Below are 25,664 nucleotides of genomic sequence, written 5' to 3'. Positions count from 1 at the left end.
CTAAACCTAACCCTAAACTTAACCCCAAACCCTAAATTATTTTTGTTTTCCGACCTTATAAGGACATTCTGAAAATGTAGGAAAACATGCGCACACGCACACACGCAGTTTCATATAAATAGTCATTCATAATTTCACGAAACCTTTGTTTCTGTCATCATTTCAGGTTATTTAAAGTCATGTTGGAGCCCAGCAGATATTTGAAGTTCAAGGTTCTGATTTAAAAACCTCAATCCATGAACGGCCTTGGCAATGAACTGTCACATATTTCTATGGCACCCAAGTCTCAACCACAACTGCATTTTTCCAAACTCAAACCCACACTTTGAGGCGGCAGGTAGCCTGGAGGTTAGAGCGTTGGACTTGTAATCGAAAGGTTGCAAGATCGAATCCTTGAGCTGACAAGGCAAAAATCGGTATTTCTACCCCTGAACAAGGCAGTTAACCCACTGTTCCTAGGCAGTCATTGAAAATTAGAATTTGTTCTTAACTGATTTGCCTAGTTAAATAGGTCGATCCGCATAGTGGTTGTTTTGGCGGTGTCTGAGGTGGAACTGCGTTACAGCTGTAAAATCCACAAGAGGCTCCTGTCATTGTATTTAAAGTGGAAATTGCCATTGGCTGCACGGAGTCACGTTATGAGAAATCCCATGCAGCCTTGTTTCCAAGTTTGAACACTGGAATATGAGATGTAATCTACACCTCCAGTATGATGATAGAAACCCTCATTATTATCATTATTGTTCTATGTAGCCTACACTTTCTCCTTCTGAACATCTAACACCAGTGGGGCGGATGTTGCTTCATGACAATGATTGCAATAGCTCACAAATTTGACGGCTCCGACGCGCCCAAAAATTCTCTATGTGGATGTTTGCTATTGCTGGTAGCTGGATCTGATTGTGCTAGCCTTTGTTTTGAACCCAAGCAGAAATGGGATTATGGCAGTGACTTTTGTGACGGGTTATTTCTCTGTTCCCGGTTAATAGCTGTGACATCTTCATAATCGTTTGGCAGGCTGTTTCAGGGGGAACCACATCCAAATGAATCTCCTTACGAATCTTCTAATACACTGAGGAAGCTGACTCAGAGATGGTGTTTTGCTGCTGGGTGGTGAGTATAGCTATTTCTGTTACCAGGGATTCTTACTCAATCATAAATAATTTGGATAGGCAACAGTGAATAAGCTGGGAATCATATAGCCAGGATTTTGCTCCTTTCCCTGGTAACCTATGACATTATGTTTTTGGTCAATACCGATGAGCACAGGAAAACTGTATCACCCACACAGTTCTTGGTAGTCATCCAAGGAATTGTGGTTCAATACAAGCTGTATGTACAGAACAGATGGTGCTACATTCATACATAGCCTTGGATCTCTATTTCTTGTTTGTATCATTATTTCCTACCAGCTGCCTGTACTGAGCAGTGTGTTTGTGCCCAGAGCTTCTGTGCAAGATGAAATTGTTCCACACCAATGTGGTGTGCCAAATAGGTGCTTAAGTCTGTTTCTATTTATTCGATGCACCTCTAATCCAGTTGTCAGGTAGCATGTGTAAAAGTCACAACTGTTTTGCAGAGCCTTGGGTGAAACCAAGCCTTGCTCAAGCAGTACTTTCATTTCCACTACAGTGCCTTGCAAAAGTTTTCATCCCTCTTGGTGTTTACCCAATTTTGTTGCATTACAACCTGTCATTTAAATAGATTTTTATTTGGATTTCATGTAATGGACATACACAAAATAATCCAAATTGGTGAAATGAAAAAAATAACTTGGTATAAAAAAATTCTAAATAATAAAAAACTGAAAAGTGGTGCGTGCATATGTATTCACCCCCTTTGCTATGAAGCCCCTAAATAAGATCTGGTGCAACCGATTACCTTCAGAAGTCACATAATTAGTTAAATAAAGTCCACTTGTGTGCAATCTAAGTGTCACATGATCTCAGTATATACCTGTTCTGAAAGGCCCCAGAGTATGCAACTCCACTAATCAAGGGGTACCACCAAGCAAGTGGCACCATGAAGACCAAGGAGCGCTCTAAACAGGTTAGGGACAAAGTTGTGAAGAAGTACAGATCAGGGTTGAGTTATATATTTTTTTTTCAAAACTTTGAACATCCCATGGAGCACCATTAAATCCATTATTCAAAAATGGAAAGAATATTCCACCACAACAAACCTGCCAAGAGAGGGCCGCCCACCAAAACTCACGGACTAGGTAAGGAGGGCATTAATCAGAGAGGCAACAAAGAGACCAAAGATAACCCTGAAGGAACTGCAAAGCTCCACAGCGGAGATTGGAGAATCTGTCCATAGGACCACTTTAAGCTGTACATTACACAGAGCTGGGCTTTACAGAAGAGTGGCCAGAAAAAAAGCCATTGCTTAAAGAAAAAAATAAGCGAACACATTTGGTGTTCACCAAAAAGCATGTGGGAGACTCCCCACACACATGGAAGAAGGTACTCTGGTCAGATGAGACAAAAATGTAGCTTTTTAGCCATCAAGGAAAACGCTATGTCTGGCGCAAACTCAACACCTCTCATCACCCCGAGAATAACATCCCCACAGTGAAGCATGGTGGTGGCAGCATCATGCTGTGGGTATGTTTTTCATTGGCAGGGACTGGGAAACTGGTCAGAATTGAAGGAATGATGGAAGGCGCTAAATACAGGGCAATTCTTGAGGGAAACCTGTTTCAGTCTTCCAGAGATTTGAGACTGGGACAGAGGTTCACCTTCCAGCAGGACAATGACCCCTAAGCATACTGCTAAAGCAACACTTGAGTGGTTTAAGAGGAAACATTTATATGTCTTGGAATGGCCTAGTCAAAGCCCAGACCTCAATCCAATTGAGAATCTGTGGTATGACTTAAAGATTGCTGTACACCAGCGGAACCCATCCAACTTGAAGGAGATGGAGAAGTTTTGCCTTGAAGAATGGGCAAAAATCCCAGTGGCTAGATGTGCCAAGCTTATAGAGACATACCCCAAGAGACTTGCAGCTGTAATTTCTGCATAAGGTGGCTCTACAAAGTATTGGCTTTGTGAATAGTTATGCACGCTCAAGATTTCAGTTTTTTTGTCTTATTTCTTGTTTGTTTCACAATAAAAAAATATTTTGCATCTTGAAAGTGGTAGGCATGTTGTGTAAATCAAATGATACAAACCCCCCAAAACATCTATTTTAATTCCAGGTTGTAAGGCAACAAAATAGGAAAAATGCCAATGGGGTCAATACTTTCGCAAGCCACCGTAGCTCTCTCTCTCGCTGTGAGGGGAATAACTCCTAACCACACATACTTACAAAGGACTTAATTAACACACTAACAAACGCACACATACATGTGTGCACGGACAGGCGGACACAGATACCCACATAAACATGCACACAAGCACGCAAACACACACACACGGTTCTCTAACAGAAACATACTGTAATGTGCTTTTGGCCATATTAGGTTTATTCCCATGAGAACACACAGAAAACAGATGACATTCCAGCTATGGGAGCAGTTTTTTTTCTCTAATGATAAAGGATCTTTATGTAAATGGAATAAATATGATGCTACAATGTCACAGCGAAATAAAATACATTGATGGGACAAGTGTCCAGAAAAATGCAAATAAATGTTATAGAAGGGGGGAGAAGGGTTAACGTTTAAGAGATTTGTCATTTTAGCTATCATCAATGTATTGGTTGTCAATATCTGTAGAAAATGTTAATTGCAGTTTGCATGCCTAGAAAATACCCTGTATTATTAGCAGTGTATTAAACTTCTTATATCGAGGGGACAGTTCATTATCATGCAAGCTCTGTCACAAACATCCTCAAAATACAACTGTAGAAAATGTGACAAGTAACAGGGTCAAACACTCTCTCAAGCAGAGACAACAGGAGCAGGCTGAGTCCAGACCAGGACTACGGGTAGATTAGAACTGAATCTGGACCTCAAATAATACAGTTTTATTGTTTTTTTTATTTAAAGAGAACTAACCAAAGGTTAAAGAAGAAGAATAGCACTAATAGCTTGTATTATGTCACAGTGCAGGTAAGAAACACTCATGAGCGTAGACATCATTATAAACCTGCTTGTATCATCAGAAGCCTATACACAACACCATGCACTAAAATATGCACCAGTCAGGGGCAGGAGGTGGGACAGGGATGGAGGAAATGGGGGCATATCAGGGTCACAGGACTTGTGCTTATGTATCATGAGTATCAAAATGAGGTACTGCCCGTTCCTCTGGTTCCAATACTGAGGAACTCTCTGGGCCCTGTGTTTTGCTCTAGTATATTCCTCACACGTAATGCGATTAAGCATGACAGTGGAAACGCAAGGGTGATTGGACAAAATGCGAAACGGAGATGATCGAACCCAATACAAAGAGACAGCTTGATCTATAGCTGCGAGCTGAACTGAGCTGAGCTCCACTTCCTGTCTACAGGAATGAAGGAGGGTTAAAGCGCGGCTGCGTACATATTGCCTTCAATTAGGAGTTTCCGTAGTGGAGTAATAACAAAGCGTGATGGGATTGAATATAATGATCTGGTCCGCACATATTCTGTCATTGTGTTAGGTGCAGCAGGGAGCAACGTGGGGAGATATTAGCCAAGAGATGGAATCAATACGTGATCAGCAGAATCAACAACCTCTAAAATGAGGATATTGGATCATTTGTAAGATGTGATATTCACTCATCATGGCTACATGTTCCACTTCAGGTTACAGTATATCACTTGAGCTATTACTAGTGTAATGGAAATATGTGGTCGCCTCAAATATATAAAGACAATACGACCAATCTGGAGTAAGTGTGTGTGTGTGTCTGTGTTTGTGTGTATTTGTGTCTACAAAACAAATATATACTATAGACTGAAACTCTAGAGAAGTATTGCATGGGGAGGGGGGATCTTTGATCTCCAAGCAATGCAATGGAACAAGCTGGCCATTGACTAAATTAAGCATAGTCTTTAGTAACTTTGTCTCTGGTTTGGCTTATCTGAAGTAGTCAGTCCAGTCCGGGCTGGTCTTTCAGAGTTGCAGCTGAGCCGTTGATCTCCCCCCTCTCCCCCTCCTCCCCCTTGTCCACCTCTTTGGAGAGAGGGTTGTGGGTGGACATGGGCTCCAGGGTGTAGGGTTTGGGGAGCTCGGGCGTCAGCAGAGAGAGCGTGGGGAGCAGCTGGCCCTCTCGTACCATAGCGGCTAGCTCTTTAGCACTGCATGACGGCGTGTTGGTCTCGTAGATGTCGTGGAAGCTGTTGTAGTCCACCTCGTAGAAGCCCTTCTCTAGAGACAGGACTGGGGTGAAACGCCAGCCCCACAACACCTCTTTGTCCAGATAAGAGCTCCGGGCCTGGCAGGTCATCCCTGTTAACACACAGGCACGCACACATGTTCACACACACACACACACACACACACACACACACACACACACACACACACACACACACACACACACACACACACACACACACACACACACACACACACACACACACACACACACACACACACACACACACACAAAATGAGAGCCAGAAGGAGGGAGGAATAGTAAATTATTCACAAAGAAGGCTCAACTCGAGTCAATAACAGTCTGAGGTCAGAGAGGATCAGTGAGAATAAGGTATGAGGAGCATCAGGACTGAGAGGTCCAAGAAGATGTACTCCACCTGGGATTCTCTGTGTGTCTACACCAATGTCCATGCCTCTGGATCCTCTATCTCATAACCTGATATGAATCCAAAGTGTGCTCTACAAAGTATTATAAGTTCGATCTCACTAACCATACAGCCCTCACTGTAGTGTCCAACATAATAGATGGGGAATATCTATCCACATTGAGTATGTAGACTATACTGCCCTAGCAAGCAAAAGGGCAGTAACTGCACATTTGGTAAAAAATGTGTTAATGACATTTAATACCTGCTTTATCATGTGGACGTACAGTATATCCTGCCTCCATTGTTTTGTGTTTTGGAGAAAATGGGAGGTAATGTTTGCAGTAGCTGCAAAAAAGATACAGTGAAACCAAGGAAAAAAACAGTAACTGCCATCACTAACCTCAGTTAATAACTTTTATCTTTTAGCTTTGGGCTGCAGTGTCTACGGTTTACCTTGGTGTTATTGATTGTTCTTTGCTAATATAAGTATCAAACTATATGAAACTGACAACCACATATAAATAAATCTATGAACACAAGTTTGCAATAATAAATGGTAATGGAAACGTATTCCAGTAGGTGTACCAAGCAAGAAGGCAGGAACTACCATTTAGGGTCAAAGGTCATGTCAGAGGTCAAGGTCAACATGAATAAAAAATAACCTGTTAGTAAGACAACAAATAACCACATTTACAGTGATCTACCTACAACTAATTTGGTTTGACAATAAAAACACTTTAAAGGCATTCTTCTCAGTTCGACTCAATTAGCTCTTTTGCTTGCGAGGGCAGAATACTGGAGGGTCCTCATTGTAATTGACAGCACACAGCGTCCTTGATACACAATCAATTGATCTGCGAAGCCAACTGCTTATTTAGGTAACTGGCATAGGAAAAAAAAATATTGGTGAATCACTGAATAAATATCTCTTGGTCTGTTGGGGAAAACAAAGATCCACCTATCTGCTGTGATCTAGAGCTAAATAACAGCATCTACAGCAGCCTGCTACTCTCCTGCTGTGATTACATCAGGGCATAGTAAATCCATTACTCTGGGTAGGAAGAAGACACAACACTATCTATTATATGAGAAGAGAGAGAAAGATGTGGTATGATCCTGTTGACTCAGCCTGGTCTCATAGACTAGACGTAACATAGTAAACATAAACCGGGATACCAAATTAGTACAAATCTGGTACACCAAATTAATAGGATATGTTACATTTGGTATGGTTACATAAGACAGATGGCTACTTAAGACAAAAAGAAAAGCAGGGTGGTTGGTCGTGGTGGATGGGTGGGCGTACTACACGAATGTCTAGCAACTCAAAGGTTGCTAACGTTAGCAACCTAGCCACCTAGCTAGAATGCTTAACATAACGTACGTTTTGCAAAATCGTAACATATTGCACGTTTATTAAATTCGTAACATATTATACGTTTAGTAAATTCGTAACATATTATATGTTTAATAAATTCGTAACATATAATATGAATTGTAAAATATCATATGAAATGGGTGATAGACAGCCACAAATTAATACATACCACCCAAAAGTAACATATACTAAATGGATATCTCGGACTTACAGACAGAATAATACGAAATACTCTGAGACCTGGTTGGTTGACTGTAACCAGTGTTTGTTCATGTTTCAAATTAAGCAATAAATCCACTTTATAATGTACAATAGCGTTTTCTATACAATTCCAACATCTAGGTTAACATATGAATATATATATATTCATATATTCATATATTAACATATGAATTACATGTGGGCTCGGTGTGCATTATGCAAATGTATTCAGGCTACACAAGTAACCTACAGTACATGTGGTTAGATTAACATGAAATGTTACATGTTGTTACATAATACAAAACAAGATACTATATTTAACACATTCATGAATCAGTTAGTCATTCTATTTTAAGTTTGACACACTCTTCTTTGAAATCACACAGTGAGCAAGAGGTATATTGGAGAAGAATGTTCAGTAAACAGACAAAATGTATTTATCTCTCTCCCTACCCTCCTTCCCTTTCATTATACATAGGACTAAGTTTATTCTCTCATTTAAAGGGATGCATACCCAAGGACATCTTTATATAGATTTCAGCGTTTACACAACAACAAAAATGTCCGAAAATGGAATAAAACAGGAATATTTGGTCTATAAATAAGGTGAAACTGTCTCATCCCCAACTCTTCTGAGAACATTAGAAACAACAGCAGTGCATATAGGCAACAAGAAACATTGCAGGAAGTTATTTTATGACTAGGGTCTTTGGGCGTAGTAACTCCAAAAGCTACTAAAACACAAAAAGTAAACCAGTGCTTATACAGTGGCTTACGAAAGTATTCACCCCCCTTGGCATTTTTCCTATTTTGTTGCCTTACAACCTGGAATTAAAATAGATTTTTGGGGGGGGTTGTATCATTTGATTTACACAACATGCCTACCACTGTGAAGACGCTAAATATTTTTTTATTGTGAAACAAACAAGAAATAAGACAAAAAAACAGAAAACTTGAGCGTTCATAACTATTTGCACATTCTTCAAGGCAAAACTGCTCCAGCTCCTTCAAGTTGGATGGGTTCTGCTGGTGTACAGCAATCTTTAAGTCGATATCACATATTCTCAATTGGATTGAGGTCTGGGCTTTGACTAGGCCATTCCAAGACATTTAAATGTTTCCCCTTAAACCACTCAAGTGTTGCTTTAGCAGTATGCATGCTTAGGGTCATTGTCCTGCTGGAAGTTGAACCTCCGTGCCAGTCTCAAAACTCTGGAAGACTGAAACAGGTTTCCCTCAAGAATTGCCCTGTATTTAGTGCCATCAATCATTCCTTCCTTCAATTCTGACCAGTTTCCCAGTCCCTGCCGATGAAAAACATCCCCACAGCATGATGCTGCCACCACCATGCTTCACTGTGGGGACGGTATTCTCAGGGTGATGAGAGGTGTTGAGTTTGCGCCAGACATAGCGTTTTCCTTGATGGCCATAAAGCTCCATTTTAGTCTCATCTGACCTGAGTACCTTCTTCCATATGTTTGGGGAGTCTCGCACATGCCTTTTGGTGAAAACCAAATGTGTTTGCTTATTGTTTTCTTTAAGCAATGACTTTTTTTGGCCACTCTTCCGTAAAGCCCAGCTCTGTGGCGTGTACGGCTTAAAGTGGTCCTATGGACAGATATTCAAATCTCCACTGTGGAGCATTCAGCTCGTTCAGGGTTATCTTTGGTCTCTTTGTTGCCTCTCTGATTAATTCCCCCCATGCCTGGTCCGTGAATTTTGGTGGGCGGCACTCTCTTGGCAGGTTTGTTGTGGTGCTATATTCTTTCCACTTTTTAATAATGGATTTAATGGTGCTCAGTGGGATGTTCAGAGTTTCTGACATTTTTTTTTATAACCCAACCCTGATCTGTACTTCGCCACATCTTTGTCCCTGATCTGTTTGGAGAGCTCCTTGGTCTTCATGGTGCCACTTGCTTGGTGGTACCCCTTGCTTAGTGGTGTTGCATACTCTGGGGCTTTTCAGAACAGGTGTGTATATATACTGAGATCATGTGACAGATCATGTGACCCTTAGATTGCACACAGGTGGACTTTATTTAACTAATTATGTGACTTCTGAAGGTAATTGGTTGCACCAGATCTTATGTAGGGGCTTCGTAGCAAAGGGGGTGAATACATATGCAATCACAACTTATCAGTTTTTATTTTTTAGAATTTTTTGAAACAAGTTGTTTTTTAAATTTCACTTCACCAATTTGGATTATTTTGTGTATGTCCATTACATGAAATCCAAATAAAAATCCATTTAAATTACAGGTTGTAATGCAACAAAATAGGAAAAACGCAAAGGGGGATGAAAATGTTTGCGAGGCTCTGTAGCATGTTGTTCACCACAATTTCTCTACAGCTCTTCTCAGAGTTGGGATTGGAATAATCCATGGGCTTTTATAACACTACGCCACGGTGGTCTCTACCCAACCCTCCCCTCCATTCCCATCCACAGTCACTTCTCAGGGCCATCAAACTTGAAGAGGCATGTGTGGGAGAGGGATGTCACCTCTCTGCATCATTCATTTAGCATCCAGCAGCAGCACAACAGAGCCTATTCACTCACATACTGGACCTTGATCCATCTTAAGCCTGAGAGTCAATAGAACACTGGAATGTGTTTCTGGCCCCTTAAAAACACCAGCCAGCACCTCAACATCAGGGTTCCTCTGGCTATTTCTATCTAGAGAGCTGTGTGTGTGCTGCCTGACAGTGAGTTCAGCTGACACAATGGAAGGCTCATACGCATGTACGCATGCCCGCACACACACCACTTGGTAACACAGTTTCTCTGGACCCCCGCAAAGTCTTTTAATGCCAAAGAATACAGTCAGTCCATCCTCAAAACCCTAGCTTAGAAGGGGTTGTTTCATTATGCAGTGTACTATTTATATCTATATATCGTAATTAGCTGCTATTTATAAACTTTTTATGAAAATTACACATCAAATAGCCTAACAATGTGGAAAAAAAGTAGTCGGCTTAAGTATAAATTCAGCCACTATTTACTGTTGAACTCAGTGAGTTTTGTCTGGCTTATAGCCTACACCAGTGGTTCCCAAACATTTTATAGTCCCGTACCCCTACAAACATTCAGCTGCATACCCCTTCTAGCACCAGGGTCAGCGCACTCTCAAATATTGTTTTTTGCCATCATTGTAAGCCCGCCACACATACACTATACGATACATTTAATAACATAAGAATGAGTGTGAGTTTTTGTCACAACCCGGCTCGTGGGAAGTGACAAAGAGCTCTTATAGGACCAGGGCACAAATAATAATATAATAATAATCAATAATTTTGCTCTTTATTTAACCATCTTACATATAAAACCTTATTTGTTCATAAAAAAAATTGAAAAATTCACCACAGATTAATGAGAAGGGTGTGCTTGAAAGAATGCACATAACTCGGCAATGTTGGGTTGTATTGGAGAGAGTCTCAGTCTTAAATAATTTTTACACACAGTCTGTACCTGTGTTTAGTTTTCATGCCAGGGAAGGCCAAGAATCCACTCTCACATCCCAGAGTTGCCTCTTCACTGTTGATGTTGAAACTGGTGTTTTGCAGGTACCATTTAATGAAGCTGCCAGTTGAGGACTTGTGAGGCGTCTGTTTCTCAAACTAGACACTCTAATGTACTTGTCCTCTTGCTCAGTTGTGCACCGGGGCCTCCCACTCCTCTTTCTATTCTGGTTAGTTCCAGTTTGCGCTGTTCTGTGAAGGGAGTAGTACACAGCATTGTACGAGATCTTCAGTTTCCTGGCAATTTCTCACATGGAATAGCCTTCATTTCTCAGAACAAGAATAAATTGACGAGTTTCAGAAGAAAGTTATTTGTTTCTGGCATTTTGAGCCTGTAATCGAACCCACAAATGCTGATGCTCCAGATACTCAACTAGTCTAAAGAAGGCCAGTTTTATTGCTTCTTTAATCGACACAACAGTTTTCAGCTGTGCTAACATAATTGCAAAAGGGTTTTCTAATGATCATTTAGCCTTTTAAAATGATAAACTTGGATTAGCTAACACAACGTGCCATTGGAACACAGGAGTGATAGTTGCTGATGATGGGCCTCTGTATGCCTATGTAGATATTCCATTAAAAAAATCTGCCGTTTCCAGCAACAATAGTAATTTACAACATGAACAATGTCTACACTGTATTTCTGATCAATTTGATGTTATAATGGACAAAAAATAGTTTTCTTCAAAAACAAGGACATTTCTAAGTCACCCCAAACTTTTGAATGGTAGTGTAGGTACGTGGTTGCAAAGGGCATCAGTGTCTTGCCAAGGCAGGATACTCTGAGCGCAGCCCAATCCAGAAATCTGGCAGTGGCTTCTGATTAAATTACATTTACACAGAACCGCTTGTTGCAATTCCGATGAGGCTCTCTTGTTCAGATATCGGTAAGTGTGCTGGAGGCAGGGCATGAAAGGGATAACGAATTCAGTTGTTTGTGTCATCTGTTTTGGGAAAGTAATTGCGCACCCAACTCACTCAGGTGCTTTGCTATATCACATTTGACATTGTCTGTAGGCTTGAGTTCATTTTCACACAAAAAAATCATACAATGATGGAAAGACCTGTGTGTTGTCAGGCATTCCCTTGGCTGCAAGAGCCTCTCGGTGGATGTTGCAGTGTACCCAAGTGGCGTCGGGAGAAGTGCTTGCACGTGTGTTACCGCTCCACTATGTCTCCCTGTCATGGCTTTTGCGCGATCAGTACAGATAGCAACACATTTTGACCACCAAAGTCCATTTGATGTCACAAAGCAGTTCAGTGCTTTAAAATTACCCTCTCCTGTTGTCCTGGTTTCCAGTGGTTTGCAGAAAAGGATGTCTTCCTTATTTTACCCCCAATGAACGTAACAGACATATACCAGGAGCTGTGCCAGGCCCGCCACGTCTGTTGACTCATCCAGCTGTAACGCATAGAATTCACTGGCTTGTATGCATAGCAGTAATTGTTTCAAAACATCTACTGCCATGTCACTGATGCGTTGTGAAACAATGTTGTTTAATGAAGTCCTTGTCTGTATAGTTTTTTGGGCCTTTTCCCCCAGCATTGTCCCAGCCATATCTGCGGCAGCAGGAAGAATTAAGTCCTCCACAATAGTATGGGCTTGCCTGTCCTAGCCACTCGGTAGCTCACCATATAAGACACTTCTAGCCCCTTCTTATTAATGGTATCTGCTGCACATCTTCCTACTCAAAAGTCATCTTAATTCTTGCTCAAAAAAGTCCTGTGGCTTAATTTTCAAATTGGCATGTTTTGTTTCTATATGTCTGCACAAAGGTGAAGGTTTCATTGAGTTGTGAGATAGTACCTTTGCACATATAGCACACTGGGGTTGAGGAGTGGCACTACTCCCAATATAAGTGAACCCCAAATCAATGTAGTTCTCATCATATTTGCACCTCTTCGATGGTCCAACGTCCCTGTCTGTTGTTCGGTGCTTTCCCGGATAAGGGGGCAGTATCTCTTCGGCTGCATCAGATTCACAAATGTCAGTGTCAATGCTAGCTGGGCTAACAACAAATGTAGAATTACTGATGCTAGCATTGGATGTGCTCGTGGAAGCAGTACAACTTGTGTTGTCGACAGGTGCTGGTGTAGTATTGCTGGTAGTAGCAATACTACCAGTGGAGCTGGTATGTGTCTCTACGGACGCGGGCCTTACTTTATTTAACAATTAATGAATTTTTGAGCAAACGGAATAAGCAGCAACTCCGTTTGGCTACATACGGACCGTTAGTGGAATTCCCGTGAGGGAGTAACGGTTGATGCAATTGGATGTTCATTATTTGACTAGGCTACCTGTATTTGACATTGTGTTGTTATTTCGCTGAACACTAGATGGTTGATTTTTGGGGGGCAGTGAAACGAGCCTAGTCAGGCGAGAAATTAACCTCACCAAAATGTATAGCCCCATTGGAAAATATTAATGGACTGTTTGAAAATGTGAAGATAAAAAAAAAAAAAAAAAAAAAGATAAATCACATTTTTATTTGGCGTACCCCCAACGGCATTGGGGTGCGCATACTGTGGAGGTACGCCTACCCCAGTTTGGGAATACCTAGCCTACACAAATGGGCTGCAATATTCAAGGCAAATTAAATTAAATCAAATTAAATCCTACTTGAGAGACTCACCGGGTCTCCTGATGTCCTGCTTTTTTGTGTGCAAATGTTTTGAGTGACTGTTGATATTGCAACCACACAATTCAAATGCCGGTTCACCAGTATGAACGAAATCGCAAACCGCTTTTTTTTGTTCAAGCCCTCAAGAACTGTTATCTGCTAAATATGATAATCTGTTTGCATCTGCTAATTTATCGGCTGTCCAATGTCCAGACAACCTGTCCCCAGAGCTTCCTATACAGTTAATCTCTTTCCGTAGCATGTTGAGACCAGCAATTAAGGCGAATGTGAGGCTCAATTAAAGATGTTGTAGAACTGCTGTATTTTAAGCTCTCTTCTGCCCATTTTCCCTGATGTTGCTACGGCAGTCAAGCTGTTTTTATCATCCCTGTAACTTCTGTGGAGAGATTGAGAGACTAAAACTCGTAAAGAACTAACTAAGAATCATTAGGCTCTTGGTCTGATATGCACTTTTGAACACCTGAGTACGCTCCACTCATTGCACTGGAGCTGTCCTATCCTTAGGCAACGGCATTTGTTCACCGACAGAGCTCGTGCAATGAGTGGAGCGTACTCAGGTGTTCAAAAGTGCATATCAGACCAAGAGCCTAATGATTCTTAGTTCTTTACGAGTTTGTTCACCCCCCCCCCCCGGCTGTCCGGTACGCCAGTGACACACACACACACACACACACACACACACACACACACACACACACACACACACACACACACACACACACACACACACACACACACACACACACACCACACACACACACACACACACACACACACACACACACACCCCCCGGATGACAGCTGGTAACACAATGCAGGCTGTATGGGGACACAAAACACCTTGTTTTCTCTTGTGCATTGCAATACTTGCTGACGTGTGTTTTCTGTTCAGTTTGTCAGGGAGGATTAAAATGGTTATTAGCTTAGCTTGGCTTGAATTTTAAATGTAGAGGCTCTCATAAGATGTTAATTTGTGATATTGTATTTGAAGCAGGTTCTAATAAATAGTGTATGGACATTTTAATAATATATGTGCTGTGAGAATGATAATCAGTGTATCGTACAAGACTATTTGATGTCTTCTCTTTATATCTGTTACAATGACAAAGACATTGACATAATATTCTTTGACATTAATTAATGTTTTCTAATTATCTGAAATGCTCAAGGCGAGAGAGAAATTAAAGTTGTCAGTGATATAAGCTGCTGACTCAGTGTTTTTGTCCAATCTACAGTGTGGTAAGGTCATTAGCATGAAATTGAAGCTGTTCCAATCCCTCATCACCTCATAATATCTTGCCTCTGTCAGAATTCAGAATGCTGTAGCATTCTATCTGCAGGCGGCTCATACCTTATAGACTGTGTGTATGAGTGTTTATATGACAGGCTCTGTTGACAGCAGCAGCAAATGTCAGATTTTATTTTTGTCAATGAGATTATGCTTATGCAATCAGATGCTTGCTGAAGGGCTATAAATGTCCACACTGCAAAAAATGTACACGAAAAGGGCAGTTTACTGTACTTCAAGAGATGGAGATGTGTTTTGCATTGGTGGCTGTTTATCATCTGCTTGGCTATAGGAATGGATCCCACTAACCATCCAAATGATTCCCCTATTAGTCTGAAAATCCTTACTGTCTGTCAACAGCACATTAACTACCGTACAAGCCGAGTAATTTATCACTGCAGCAGATGATGTACCCCATATAGAATCTATCTAGCCATAACAGAGCAGGCTAACAAACCTTTGTAATGACATCAATTCAAAAGTTGCTGCACCAATGGGGTTACTGTAATGGTGTCTTTGACCTTATAATAAATCCACTGGTTAACTCTAAGTAATGCAAAAAAAAAGTGAGCCATCATTACCCAATTTAGATACTGTGGGCTTCGATCCAACAGTAAGAGTTGTAGACCTATGCTTTCTCTGGCTTATAGCCAATACCAAGATGACTGATCACTTGGGCCATTCGTCAGATGCAGTACAGTTGTAATTTACACAAAGTCCACAAAATCAATGTCATTAGCAAGAGCCGACTATATCCCCCGTAGAATTGATTTCCTCTCCTGCAGATTAACAGCATTTAATGCAAAATGGTTGAAGGCCACAATTCCCAGGTCAGGAGATGTCCTTCTGTTAATTCCTGTGAGAAAAACGTGTGATTGCTAAAAACAAACTTTAGTATCATGACATGGTGGGGGAGGGGTCAGAATTACTCAATAATCAGTGATTGCCATGACGACACGGTCCAGTCTGCCATGCTCTTACTGGTCAAGAGGAAAGTGATGCGATTTAATGCCTGTGTCTAGGCATCAGGCACAGTGTGAGTGTGATGGTTGACTACTGGTGGTATGAAAAGACAAATTAAATAAATCCCCCCCAAAAAATAGAGCAGAAATGTTCAGATGTATGAAAGGCAGTGGCAGATCAAATGAGTGGTTGGTGAGTTCTGTATTTTAAAAACAGGGGAGGTTAAAACGCAGACAGAAAATCCTCTGTCCACCGATTCAAATATTCCTAATTATGCTGCTGTGTTTTTCTTGTAGTCACTGCATTTAAACTGCATTTACATGATGGGGAGAAATATGTCTGTTATAAAAAGATGTTCTGCGTTTTTGACACAAAGACTCCTTGTCTAATCTATTTACATACATTTTTTGTCATTTAGTAGACACTCTTATCCAGAGCAACTTACAGCAGCAATTTGGGTTAAGTGCCTTGCTCAAGGGCACATCAACACATTTTTTACCTAGTCAGCTCAGGGATTCAAACCATTAACTATTCAGTTACTGGCCCAAACCTCTTAACCGCCAGGCTACCTACATACACTTCAAACAGACATGTCCCACCAGACACCCCACAATGGGTTTCTTCACGGTACCCAAACCAAAATTAATGATTTTGACCAGATTTAATGCGTCACCCAGTTATTTATAGAGCCATGCTATTGTGTAATGCTCTGCCACCAGAGGTTACTCAGGCAAAAAGCAAGCTTAGTTAAAAAAAAAACAGATTAAAAAGACATCTTGTATCACAGATCCTCTCCTCTTTCTAAAGATCTAATTTAACTGTACTGCATATAGGAATATTAATATGTGTATATATGAATAGTAGTCCCAGTCGGTATTAGATAGAACGTCGTGGACCCGTTCGCCTGTGGGGAAAACAACCTGTGGTTACCTAGGTTACCCAATTGCCTCACAGCTAAAACGTTTGTTTTTTCAAACACAATTTTCTTGTTGTCTGCTTGTTTAGAATATTATAAAACTACATTAAAGAAAAGTAAAACAGGTCTAAATATTACTTTTCAACATTGCCTGTTCTCGAGCGTTCTCTGCACTTAGAAAAACCTAATATTGTAGAGCTTTTCTTATGTCCCTTTTCATGACGGCGCTTGCAGCCACGTGAGTGAGTGCTAGTTAGCTACCGACTGGAACAATAAGCTAGCCAAAACCAACAACTCAAACAAACAGACTATACCGCTACAATTAGTAAGTGGAGTTACAAACGGACTATTCTAAACAATTTCCCACCAATATGCTAGGTGGCTAATGCTACTTCCTGACATTGCATACAGTATTCAGGGTAAACAACAGACTGCTGCAACCTGATTGGCTGAGCCACTCCAGTATGGTGGTGGAAAAAGGGGATTCATGAAGAAAGTATGCATATTTTCCCCGTTTTGTTCCACCTTCTCGCCATTAAATCGAGTTAAGGAGGAAATTGACGTCTTTGCTGCCTGAATGGAGAATGTTTTATGTACGAACCGGTCCATGGGGATACGAGTGTATAGTAGGCTGCATACATTCCCTTTGGACTGTAAGATGAAGCAACTCAATATCGCCATCTGCCTGCCTTTGGGCTAGGCCTTCATCAAGGAGCACAAATAAATAATTGCATCATTGTATCTTTGTACACCCTGACGAAGGCCATGCTGCCGAAATGCGTCATTTAAATGAGTTTTAAAATATTTGTTCCATTGAACATGCCATACAAATAAAGGCATTGTAATTACTTGAAGAGTGCCTTGTTTCTCCTTTCTTTTTAAAAACATTCACTAGGAAGAAGAAAAATCATGACCCTACGGAATAATGTAAGCTAGTGACATGTAGAATGCATTGTATTTAGATTACTGCATTATAATCTGTCCTTGAACAAAGGCCAATACACAATGCGTTAGGCTTGCACATACAGTGTTTACCTGAGTGGACTAATTCACCACAGGAACATATTAGGAGCAAATAAGGAATTAGCAGTGGAGTGTGGCCAGGGCTGTACACGTGTCGTCATTCCCTCTGCTACTGTGATAAATAAGCAGATTTCCTCAATCAATAATCAATACAAAGACTTCCAAGGCTACCAGGAAGCTAGCTGGGGATCTCGTGAATGCAAATAGTTCAAGTCTCTGGGATGCAACTCACTAGGCATGGGACAGTTTTTTACAGTTTGAATTTAAATGTAAAAAAAAAGGTTTAATCTCCCTTTCCTGGCTTTTTTACAGACGTGTATAAAAAGGTGGTTCTGTGTTATTGGTGGTAACATTCCAGAGAAGAGAATACGTTAGCCAGGCCAGTACTGTCTGCAACCCTCCTGGAGCGGTTTCTTTCATTACTGCAACACCTCTCCCTAAACACAGACCAGCGTGGGAGGCTAACGCTCCTTCCTTTTACAAACAAACATCTCAAAGAGGCCTCCCTGATGCACCAACATAGGGGAGATGCGGGCCTCAGTATGGATGTGGAAACATTTGCCTACCTGCAACAACCTTCCAAATAAAGACCCTGCCCGCTGTTCTTTTTTGGGTCATTTGTCTTTGTCGAAAATGACATAGATGGTCATGGTAACAGGAAATAACCTATGCTCTCAAAAAGCTATATTTTTTATTTTTTAAATGGTCTCTTATGAAACTAGAACAGCCATATTTACCCGAGTTGGTAAATATATTTATTACTGTATATGCAGATCCAAACCACATGGTACCTTTAGAAATTGTGTTTGTATGGGTTGGAAATTGTCTGGTTTGTTGAATGAAAGACATGACATGATCAATGAATATGAAGAACCACAATGGATTTACTGAACAGACAAGAATTGAAATGGAACTGACCAAGGCCCTATTCAGAAACAACACCTAGCTGTCCCCTACCCCCTATGCACCAGTGTAGATGCAAAATTATTGGTCAATTCCACCAAGCCAATCAGAAGACAAGGTGGCGCTACTACCATATTGCTTATATAACTATCTAATTGTTTCAGGTCTACATGAGGGGTCTATGGGCTAGGGGTCCAATACACTAGTGAACTTCACTCAGATGACCACTAACCTGGTGCCCTATACTCTGGTGACCTATTAGCCTTGGTTCAAGAGGACGTACCCGTAGCTTCGACCATGCCCTCCAGGATGACCACGATCTCAAACTCCTCCTTATCCATCTGTGCCTGGGACAGCTCCCAGAAGGGGCTCTTCTCGTTGATCTCGTGGGAGATTATGAGTGGGGAGACCAGGAAGAGCCGGTCGTCTCCCGTGTCGAAGCCGATGTTGATGTCCGTCTGGTTGAGAGGGATGAACTCCCCCTCCTTGGTCTGCTGTGAGCGGATCAGCTTGGCCCGGATGGAGGCCTCCACAATGTGGGAGTTGCGCAGGTCCCCGACTCTGAACATGAGACACAGCTTGTTGTCCCGCACAGAGATCACCGCCTTGTGGGAGAACATGAGCGTCTCGGCGCGGTTTTTGGGCTGGGAGATCTTCACGAACATGCAGCCCACCATCATGGCATTGACGATGGAGCCCAGGATGGCCTGGATCAGCAGCAGGATGATGCCCTCAGGGCACTTCTCTGTGATGACGCGGTAGCCATAGCCAATGGTGGTCTCCGTCTCGATGGAGAAGAGGAAGGCTGAAACGAAACTGTTGAGGTTCTCAACGCAGGGGGTCCAGCCCTCCTCATCGCTGTGCCACAGGTCCCCTCGGATCAGGGCGATGATGTACCACAGCAGGCCGAAGAACAGCCAGTTGACCACGTACACCAGAGTGAAGATGAAGAGGCTGAAGCGCCAGCGCAGGTCTACCAGGGTGGTGAATAGGTCGCTAAGGTAACGGTAGGTCTCCTGCACGTTACCGTGGTGAACGTTGCACTTGCCGTCTTTCTGCACATAGCGTTGCCGGGGCTTCTTGATGGGGTCGGCGATGAGGTGGGTGCGCTCGGTGGAGATCTGGGCCTCCCGCATGTGTTTGGGTAGCTTTTGCACCTGGAGAGACAGAGAGGAAGAGAGACAGTTCCGCTGAGACGTTGGTCACAATATCATTGTCTTCCGTAGTTAATGTGTGGAGCCAGGAGTGACCTGTTCAGGAAAAACACTGGGCCCTCGTTACAGTCTATCGCTAGAGACCATTGTTTTTCCTGGTCAGGTCAAAAGGTCAGCAAAAATGTCTGCCTCTATTCATGTGCAATGTCCTCATATTACCCTTGTTGCTACAATGTGTGAAACGTCCTCATATTACCCTTCTTGCTACAATGTGTGAAATGTCCTCCTATTACCGTTGTTGCTAAAATGTGTGAAATGTCTTCATATGTCTGTGGGAAATGTCTGTGTGGAATTTCCTCATATTACCCTTGTTGCTACAATGTGTGCATTGCAGTGCTGTCACACTGTCATGTTATATGAGAAAAAACACATTCTCAACCTTTTAAGTAATTGCTTTGACTTCATCCTCAACCACCTTCAACTGCCACCCTCATTGGGGTACGTGCAATGCCGTCGGGGGTACGCCAAATAAAAACGTGATTCACATTTAAAAACAGTGCATTTATATTTTCCAACAGGGCTATACATTTTTGTGAGGTTTTTTTCTTGCCTGAGTAGCCTTGTTTCACTGGAGAAAAAAAATTAAACCATCTAATGTTCAGCGAAATAACAACACAATGTCAAATACAGGTAGCCTAGTCAAATAATTAACTTCCAATCACATTAACTGTTACTCTCTCGCGGGAATTCCACTGACGGTCCGTATGTAGCCAAACGTAGCTGCTGCTCATGTTGGTATCTGTACTGATGGCGCAAAAGCCATGACAGCTAGACATAGAGGAGTGGTAATGCGCGTGCAAGCAGTTGCTCCCGACGCCACTTGGGTACACTGCAGCATCCAGCGAGAGGCTCTTGCTACCAAGGGAATGCCTGACAGCATGAAAGACATTTTGGACATTACAGTGAAAATGGTTAACTTTGTTAAAGCAAGGCCCCTGAACTCTCGTGTATTTTCTGCACTATGCAATGATACGGGCAGCGACCATGTGACTCTTTTACAACATACTGGTTATCAAGGGACAAAGTATTGACACGTTTCTTTGAATTGAGAGACGAGTTTAAAGTTTTCTTTACTAACCATAATTTTCACTTGTCTGACCGCTTGCATGATGACGAGTTTCTCATATGACTGGCCTATCTGGGTGATGTTTTTTCCTCGCCTGAATGATCTGAATCTAGGATTACAGGGAGTCTCTGAAACTATATTCAATGTGCGGGACAAAAGTGAGGCTATGATTAAGAAGTTGGAATGCTTCTCTGTCTACATTAACAAGGACAACACACAGGTCTTTCCATCGTTGTATGATTTTGTGTGTGCAAATGAACTCAAGCTTACGGACAATGTCAGATGTGATATAGCGAAGCACCTGAGTGAGTTGGGTGCGCAATTACGCAGGTACTTTCCCGAAACGGATGACACAAACAACTGGATTCGTTATCCCTTTCATGCCCTGCCTCCAGTCCACTTACCGATATCTGAACAAGAGAGCCTCATCAAAATTGCAACAAGCAGTTCTGTGAAAATGTAATTTAATCAGAAGCCACTGCCAGATTTCTGGATTGGGCTGCGCTCAGAGTATCCTGCCCTGGCAAATTGCGCTGTTAAGACACTGATGCCCTTTGCAACCATGCACCTATGTGAGAGTGGATTCTTGGCCCTCACTAGCATGAAAACTAAATACAGGCAGAGACTATGTGTGGAAAATGATTTAAGACTGAGACTCTCTCCAATACAACTCAACATTGCAGAGTTATGTGCATCCTTTCAAGCACACCCTTCTCATTCATCTCTGGTGAGTTATTCACCATTTTCGATGAACAAATAAGGTTTTCTATGTAAAATGGTTAAATAAAGCAAAATTATTGATTATTATTATATTATTATTTGTGCCGTGGTCTAATAAGAACTCTTTGTCACTTACCATGAGCCGTGTTGTGCCAAAAACTCACACTCATTCTTATGTTTAATAAATGTATCGTATAGTGTGTGTGTGGCAGGCTTACAATGATGGCAAAAAAACTATATTTGAGAGTGCGCTGACCCTGGTGCTAGAGGGGTATGCAGCTGGAGGTTGAATGCTTGAAGGGGTACCGGACTATAAAAAGTTTGGGAACCGCTGCCCTGGCTAATTGAAGTTAAGGGTCCTGATACTGTAGCTGCACTGCTCCCATAACATTGTGTGAGATAGTGTCTCTCCAAGCACATGGTGCATCATGACTGTGGGAGGGAAAAGAGAGAGAGACCACAAGGGTATGGGGCCTTCATTCCTCACTGTTGGCCCAGCTCCAGACAGGCGATTTGTTTCCACAGCTGCGCCTCTCCTGTACCTCACTCCCTATGGGACACTGGCAGGCCTGGATAGGAACATAGGAGGCTGCTAATCTAGCCTTTTTTTTTGCAACCTGCATTGAGTATAATTCAGATCCAGCTCCAAAACTGATATAATGGCTCCCAATGTTCAATTGAAGGAATTCAAATTAAAGACATGACCTTGAAAATACATGCTATAGTCCTGCAAATTATTTAAATATAGATCTGAATACTGTAAGCAGGTTTCCATTGACCCAGGTTTATTCGACAAAAGTGAAACAAAAAATAATTGTGACACTTAATGGAAACAGCAGATATAGCAGGAATTTTGTAAAGATCTACAACATTTTTATCCATTCGACAGGGGTCAAGCAATAAACGTTATATATTGTGACAAATTATGATGGAAAAAGGGTTTTTCGAATAAATGCTTGCCGAATAATTTTGAAGGTACACAGGGCACGTGACGTCAACACGTAACGATGAAGCCCCACTCCACATTTAATTCGAAATGCCTACTGCCTGTTAAATCTATCTTTGCAGGAACCTTGTCCTGACCCTTTGACTTTTGTGGTTGACTGAATGCAAGTTTCACCATCCAATTATTTCAGATCTACAGGTGTGCAAGTTTTACCATGGCACGGACCGTGGCGATACGTTGACACGAGAATTATTAGAATATGGTAAATATTTGTAAATTCTTGCATTCTATCCATGCTGGCTTTCGTGGACTACCTGAGACATGAAACGGATAGGTGGGAGGGCAAACAGCCTGTCACCAATTTATTAATCCGCAATTTGCCTAAATAGGTAATGGAAATACATCAACCACTTCATTTTTAATCAACACTGTAGATTTTTTTTAGCTGTGATGTCATTTCGGCCAGCTGTTTTTATTGACACAAGATAGTTAAATTGAAACGCACCATAGCAGACAATTGTCAAACCTATTTTCTATGAAAATGTTATAAATGTCGACAAAAAAATCACTGGACAAGTTAATGGAAACATAGCTACTGTTTGAAATTCTAGCTAGGGACTCTTCATTGTAGTTCTATAAACACACACACATTAGGAGAGTATTCCATGTATCAGATGTTGCTGTATTGATATATTATATAGTAATGAAAGGTTTGACAGTGAAGTGAAAGACAACACCCATTGACCAATACAGCAATTAGTCACTCAATGACATTGGGATCCTGTGACGTGTGTTTGGGAGAAAGCAGGGGTTACTTGAAAATGTAATGTCTTCATTTAATTTGAGCCATTTTTCTACAGCAGGAAAATAATCATATAGCAACAGGAAATGTGAATTATTATGTGGATTAGAATGGACATTTAGGGGTAGGGGTTGCTACATTTTTCGTACATTTCAAAGTGGAAATTACAAACTTCAGAATCCTTTTTAAACCTTGAATACACTACAAATTTTACATTTCCTGCATTGCAAGTTATCCTGCAACAGGGTGAACAAATTAAGATCCTACATCTGTACCTGTACAGTCCTAAATCAAAAACAATGGACCTATTCTTTTCCATTTGAGAGTGTTAAAGAAATTCCTAATTGAGTGATTGATGAAGCCATCACAGACAGTGCTACAGTAGTGCAGCCAGCCCAGAGTCAATGACGTCCCCCGGGCGGATACTCCATAAACAAATTAATTAGCAGTTGCTGTGTGCTGGTGTTTTTCCACAATTGGTTTGCCTTACCACACTCAGGAAGAATAAATTAAATCGCCTCTGGAATAAAGACAAATAACCTGGGCTATTTCACCATCCATTATCAGGACATGTGAGTCGTTTTCTCACAAGCATCCTCTCTTTCCCTCTTCATGGTAGTGGGCTGAACCATCTATCCTCTTCCACAGAGACAGTCAGGCACATGATCACCCTTCTTATAGGAAACTCATGATCCACAATGTTTCCCCCTCGTCCCCTTATATTTTTCCCTTACACCAGACACTTCCCATCTTTCACCACCCCCTCTTTCTTTCCCTCTTCCTCGCTCTCTCTCTACCTCCCAGCAGTGTCACACAGGACAATTGGGGGAGGGAGAGGAATGTGTGTGTGTATGGAAAACATGTTCTTACTGCTGTGGGTGTGACTCCTATCTCCATGTCGTGGTCCATGTGGACTCGAGAATCTCCTGCCATCCTCAGGTGGAGCTCAACACCTGTGGGGAGAGAGGGAGATGGAGATTCAACAAGCTGCGAATATCCAATGAATTCAGCATTTCACTTTCATTAACGCACAGAATTACGCATCAATCAAATCTCAACAATAGATTGTTTTTCACAATTTATCCCCTAAGATCAATCAGAAAAAATCAAGGATCAGGAAAAATTCTGCATAGTCAATACTGCATTGACTGATAACCCTGCAAAAAAAATAGTTCTCTACACATATCATGTCAATCACTTTAACAAAATCAATATTATTATGCCAGTCATCTGTTTGAATAGGAGCCACAACTAACAGTGAGCCTGAATCTTAACAATGCATGCTCAGGTCTCCATTTTCATGTCAAATCTAGGCTAAAACAGTATGTTCCAACAACCACACTAGCATTCCATTAAGAATGCAAATCCAGTACATTACTCCATGCTACAGTAGGTGGTATGTGAGGACAGTGAAGTCAGTAGTGAGGACATTAGAACAGAGCCTCAGTTCATCATAATAAGACAGACCTTTATCACCAACACAGAATGCTAATGTGTGGATTAACTCTGGACTCACATGAGAAATTGGACTCACTCTGTTAGCTAATTTGTAATCTCTGAATGAAGCAGTCTCAGCTGTCAGTAGCTACCGTGTTCAACCTTTGTTATTCCCCTGAGGAGGAGAGGAGGAGAACACATCAGTGCCAGGACGCTGCCTGGGCTGAACACCAACCCAACTGTTAAAAGCCCTGATGCTGCACGGACAAGCTGACCACTACTTGAATCACAATAATCACCAGCCTGGACCCTTCACAATCTGTCCACAGCAGATTTTTATGTCTTAATTTCTTTGTTTAAACTTCCCATGTGCCTACAATAATAACTTTCGCTTTTTTTGAAGTAACACCATGAAATGTGATTTGATGTAGTTTCGAAGACTTCTTTTCAAACAGTAAATGCGGTTTCTTTGTTGTTGTTTTGGGTCTTTTGGTGTAATACATTGATCTAGTGACAGACTGCAGTATCTGTGCTCTGATTTTAATGTGCTAGAAATTGTATTTTTAAACATCAATTGCGTACTCAAACCGACAGAGAGAAAACAAATTATGAATAATATTTTTTGGCAATAGGGTTAAATAACACATACGGGAAGTCAGCACTACAGATATGAGAGGGGGAGAGGGCAAGTCGATAGGGACTAATTTTAGCTGCAATTTCACAACACCATTTCAGTTATATAAAAGTGTTATAACTGATAGGGTCACTGGTGTTTAAAAATATTCCAATAGAGTGACAGAGAGTATGAACTATGTGTTCCATAATCACCGATCAGCAGAGGTGTGGACTCAAGGCACATGACTTGGACTCGAGTGAGACTCGAGTCACAAATTTGTTGACTTGAGACTCGACTTGATAGAAAATAAAATTTGAGACTTGACTCGGACTTGGAGACTCAAGACTTGGGACT

The 25,664-nt window shown here is 41.5% G+C and overlaps 1 protein-coding gene across 1 annotated transcript in view; it reads right to left on the bottom strand.

Annotated features, from left to right (window-relative positions):
- Positions 1-3,445: 3,445 nt before the first annotated feature.
- Positions 3,446-25,664, bottom strand: part of kcnj5 (potassium inwardly rectifying channel subfamily J member 5) — a 37,820-nt gene continuing 15,601 nt past the window's right edge. The window contains exons 2-4 of the mRNA XM_014162812.3: positions 24,128-24,210; positions 18,793-19,666; positions 3,446-5,377 (exon numbers count right to left, since the gene is read on the bottom strand). Coding sequence (XP_014018287.2) covers positions 5,019-5,377; positions 18,793-19,666; positions 24,128-24,210 — 1,316 coding nt within the window. The 3' untranslated portion in view covers positions 3,446-5,018. The remainder of the gene's footprint in view (positions 5,378-18,792; positions 19,667-24,127; positions 24,211-25,664) is intronic.

This window comes from Salmo salar, chromosome 20, assembly GCF_965601325.2.
Source record: "Salmo salar chromosome 20, fSalSal1, whole genome shotgun sequence".
Lineage (NCBI taxonomy): Eukaryota > Metazoa > Chordata > Actinopteri > Salmoniformes > Salmonidae > Salmo > Salmo salar.
The sequence above is the reverse complement of the archived record's forward strand: the minus strand, read 5'-3'. Positions and strand labels throughout refer to the sequence as shown.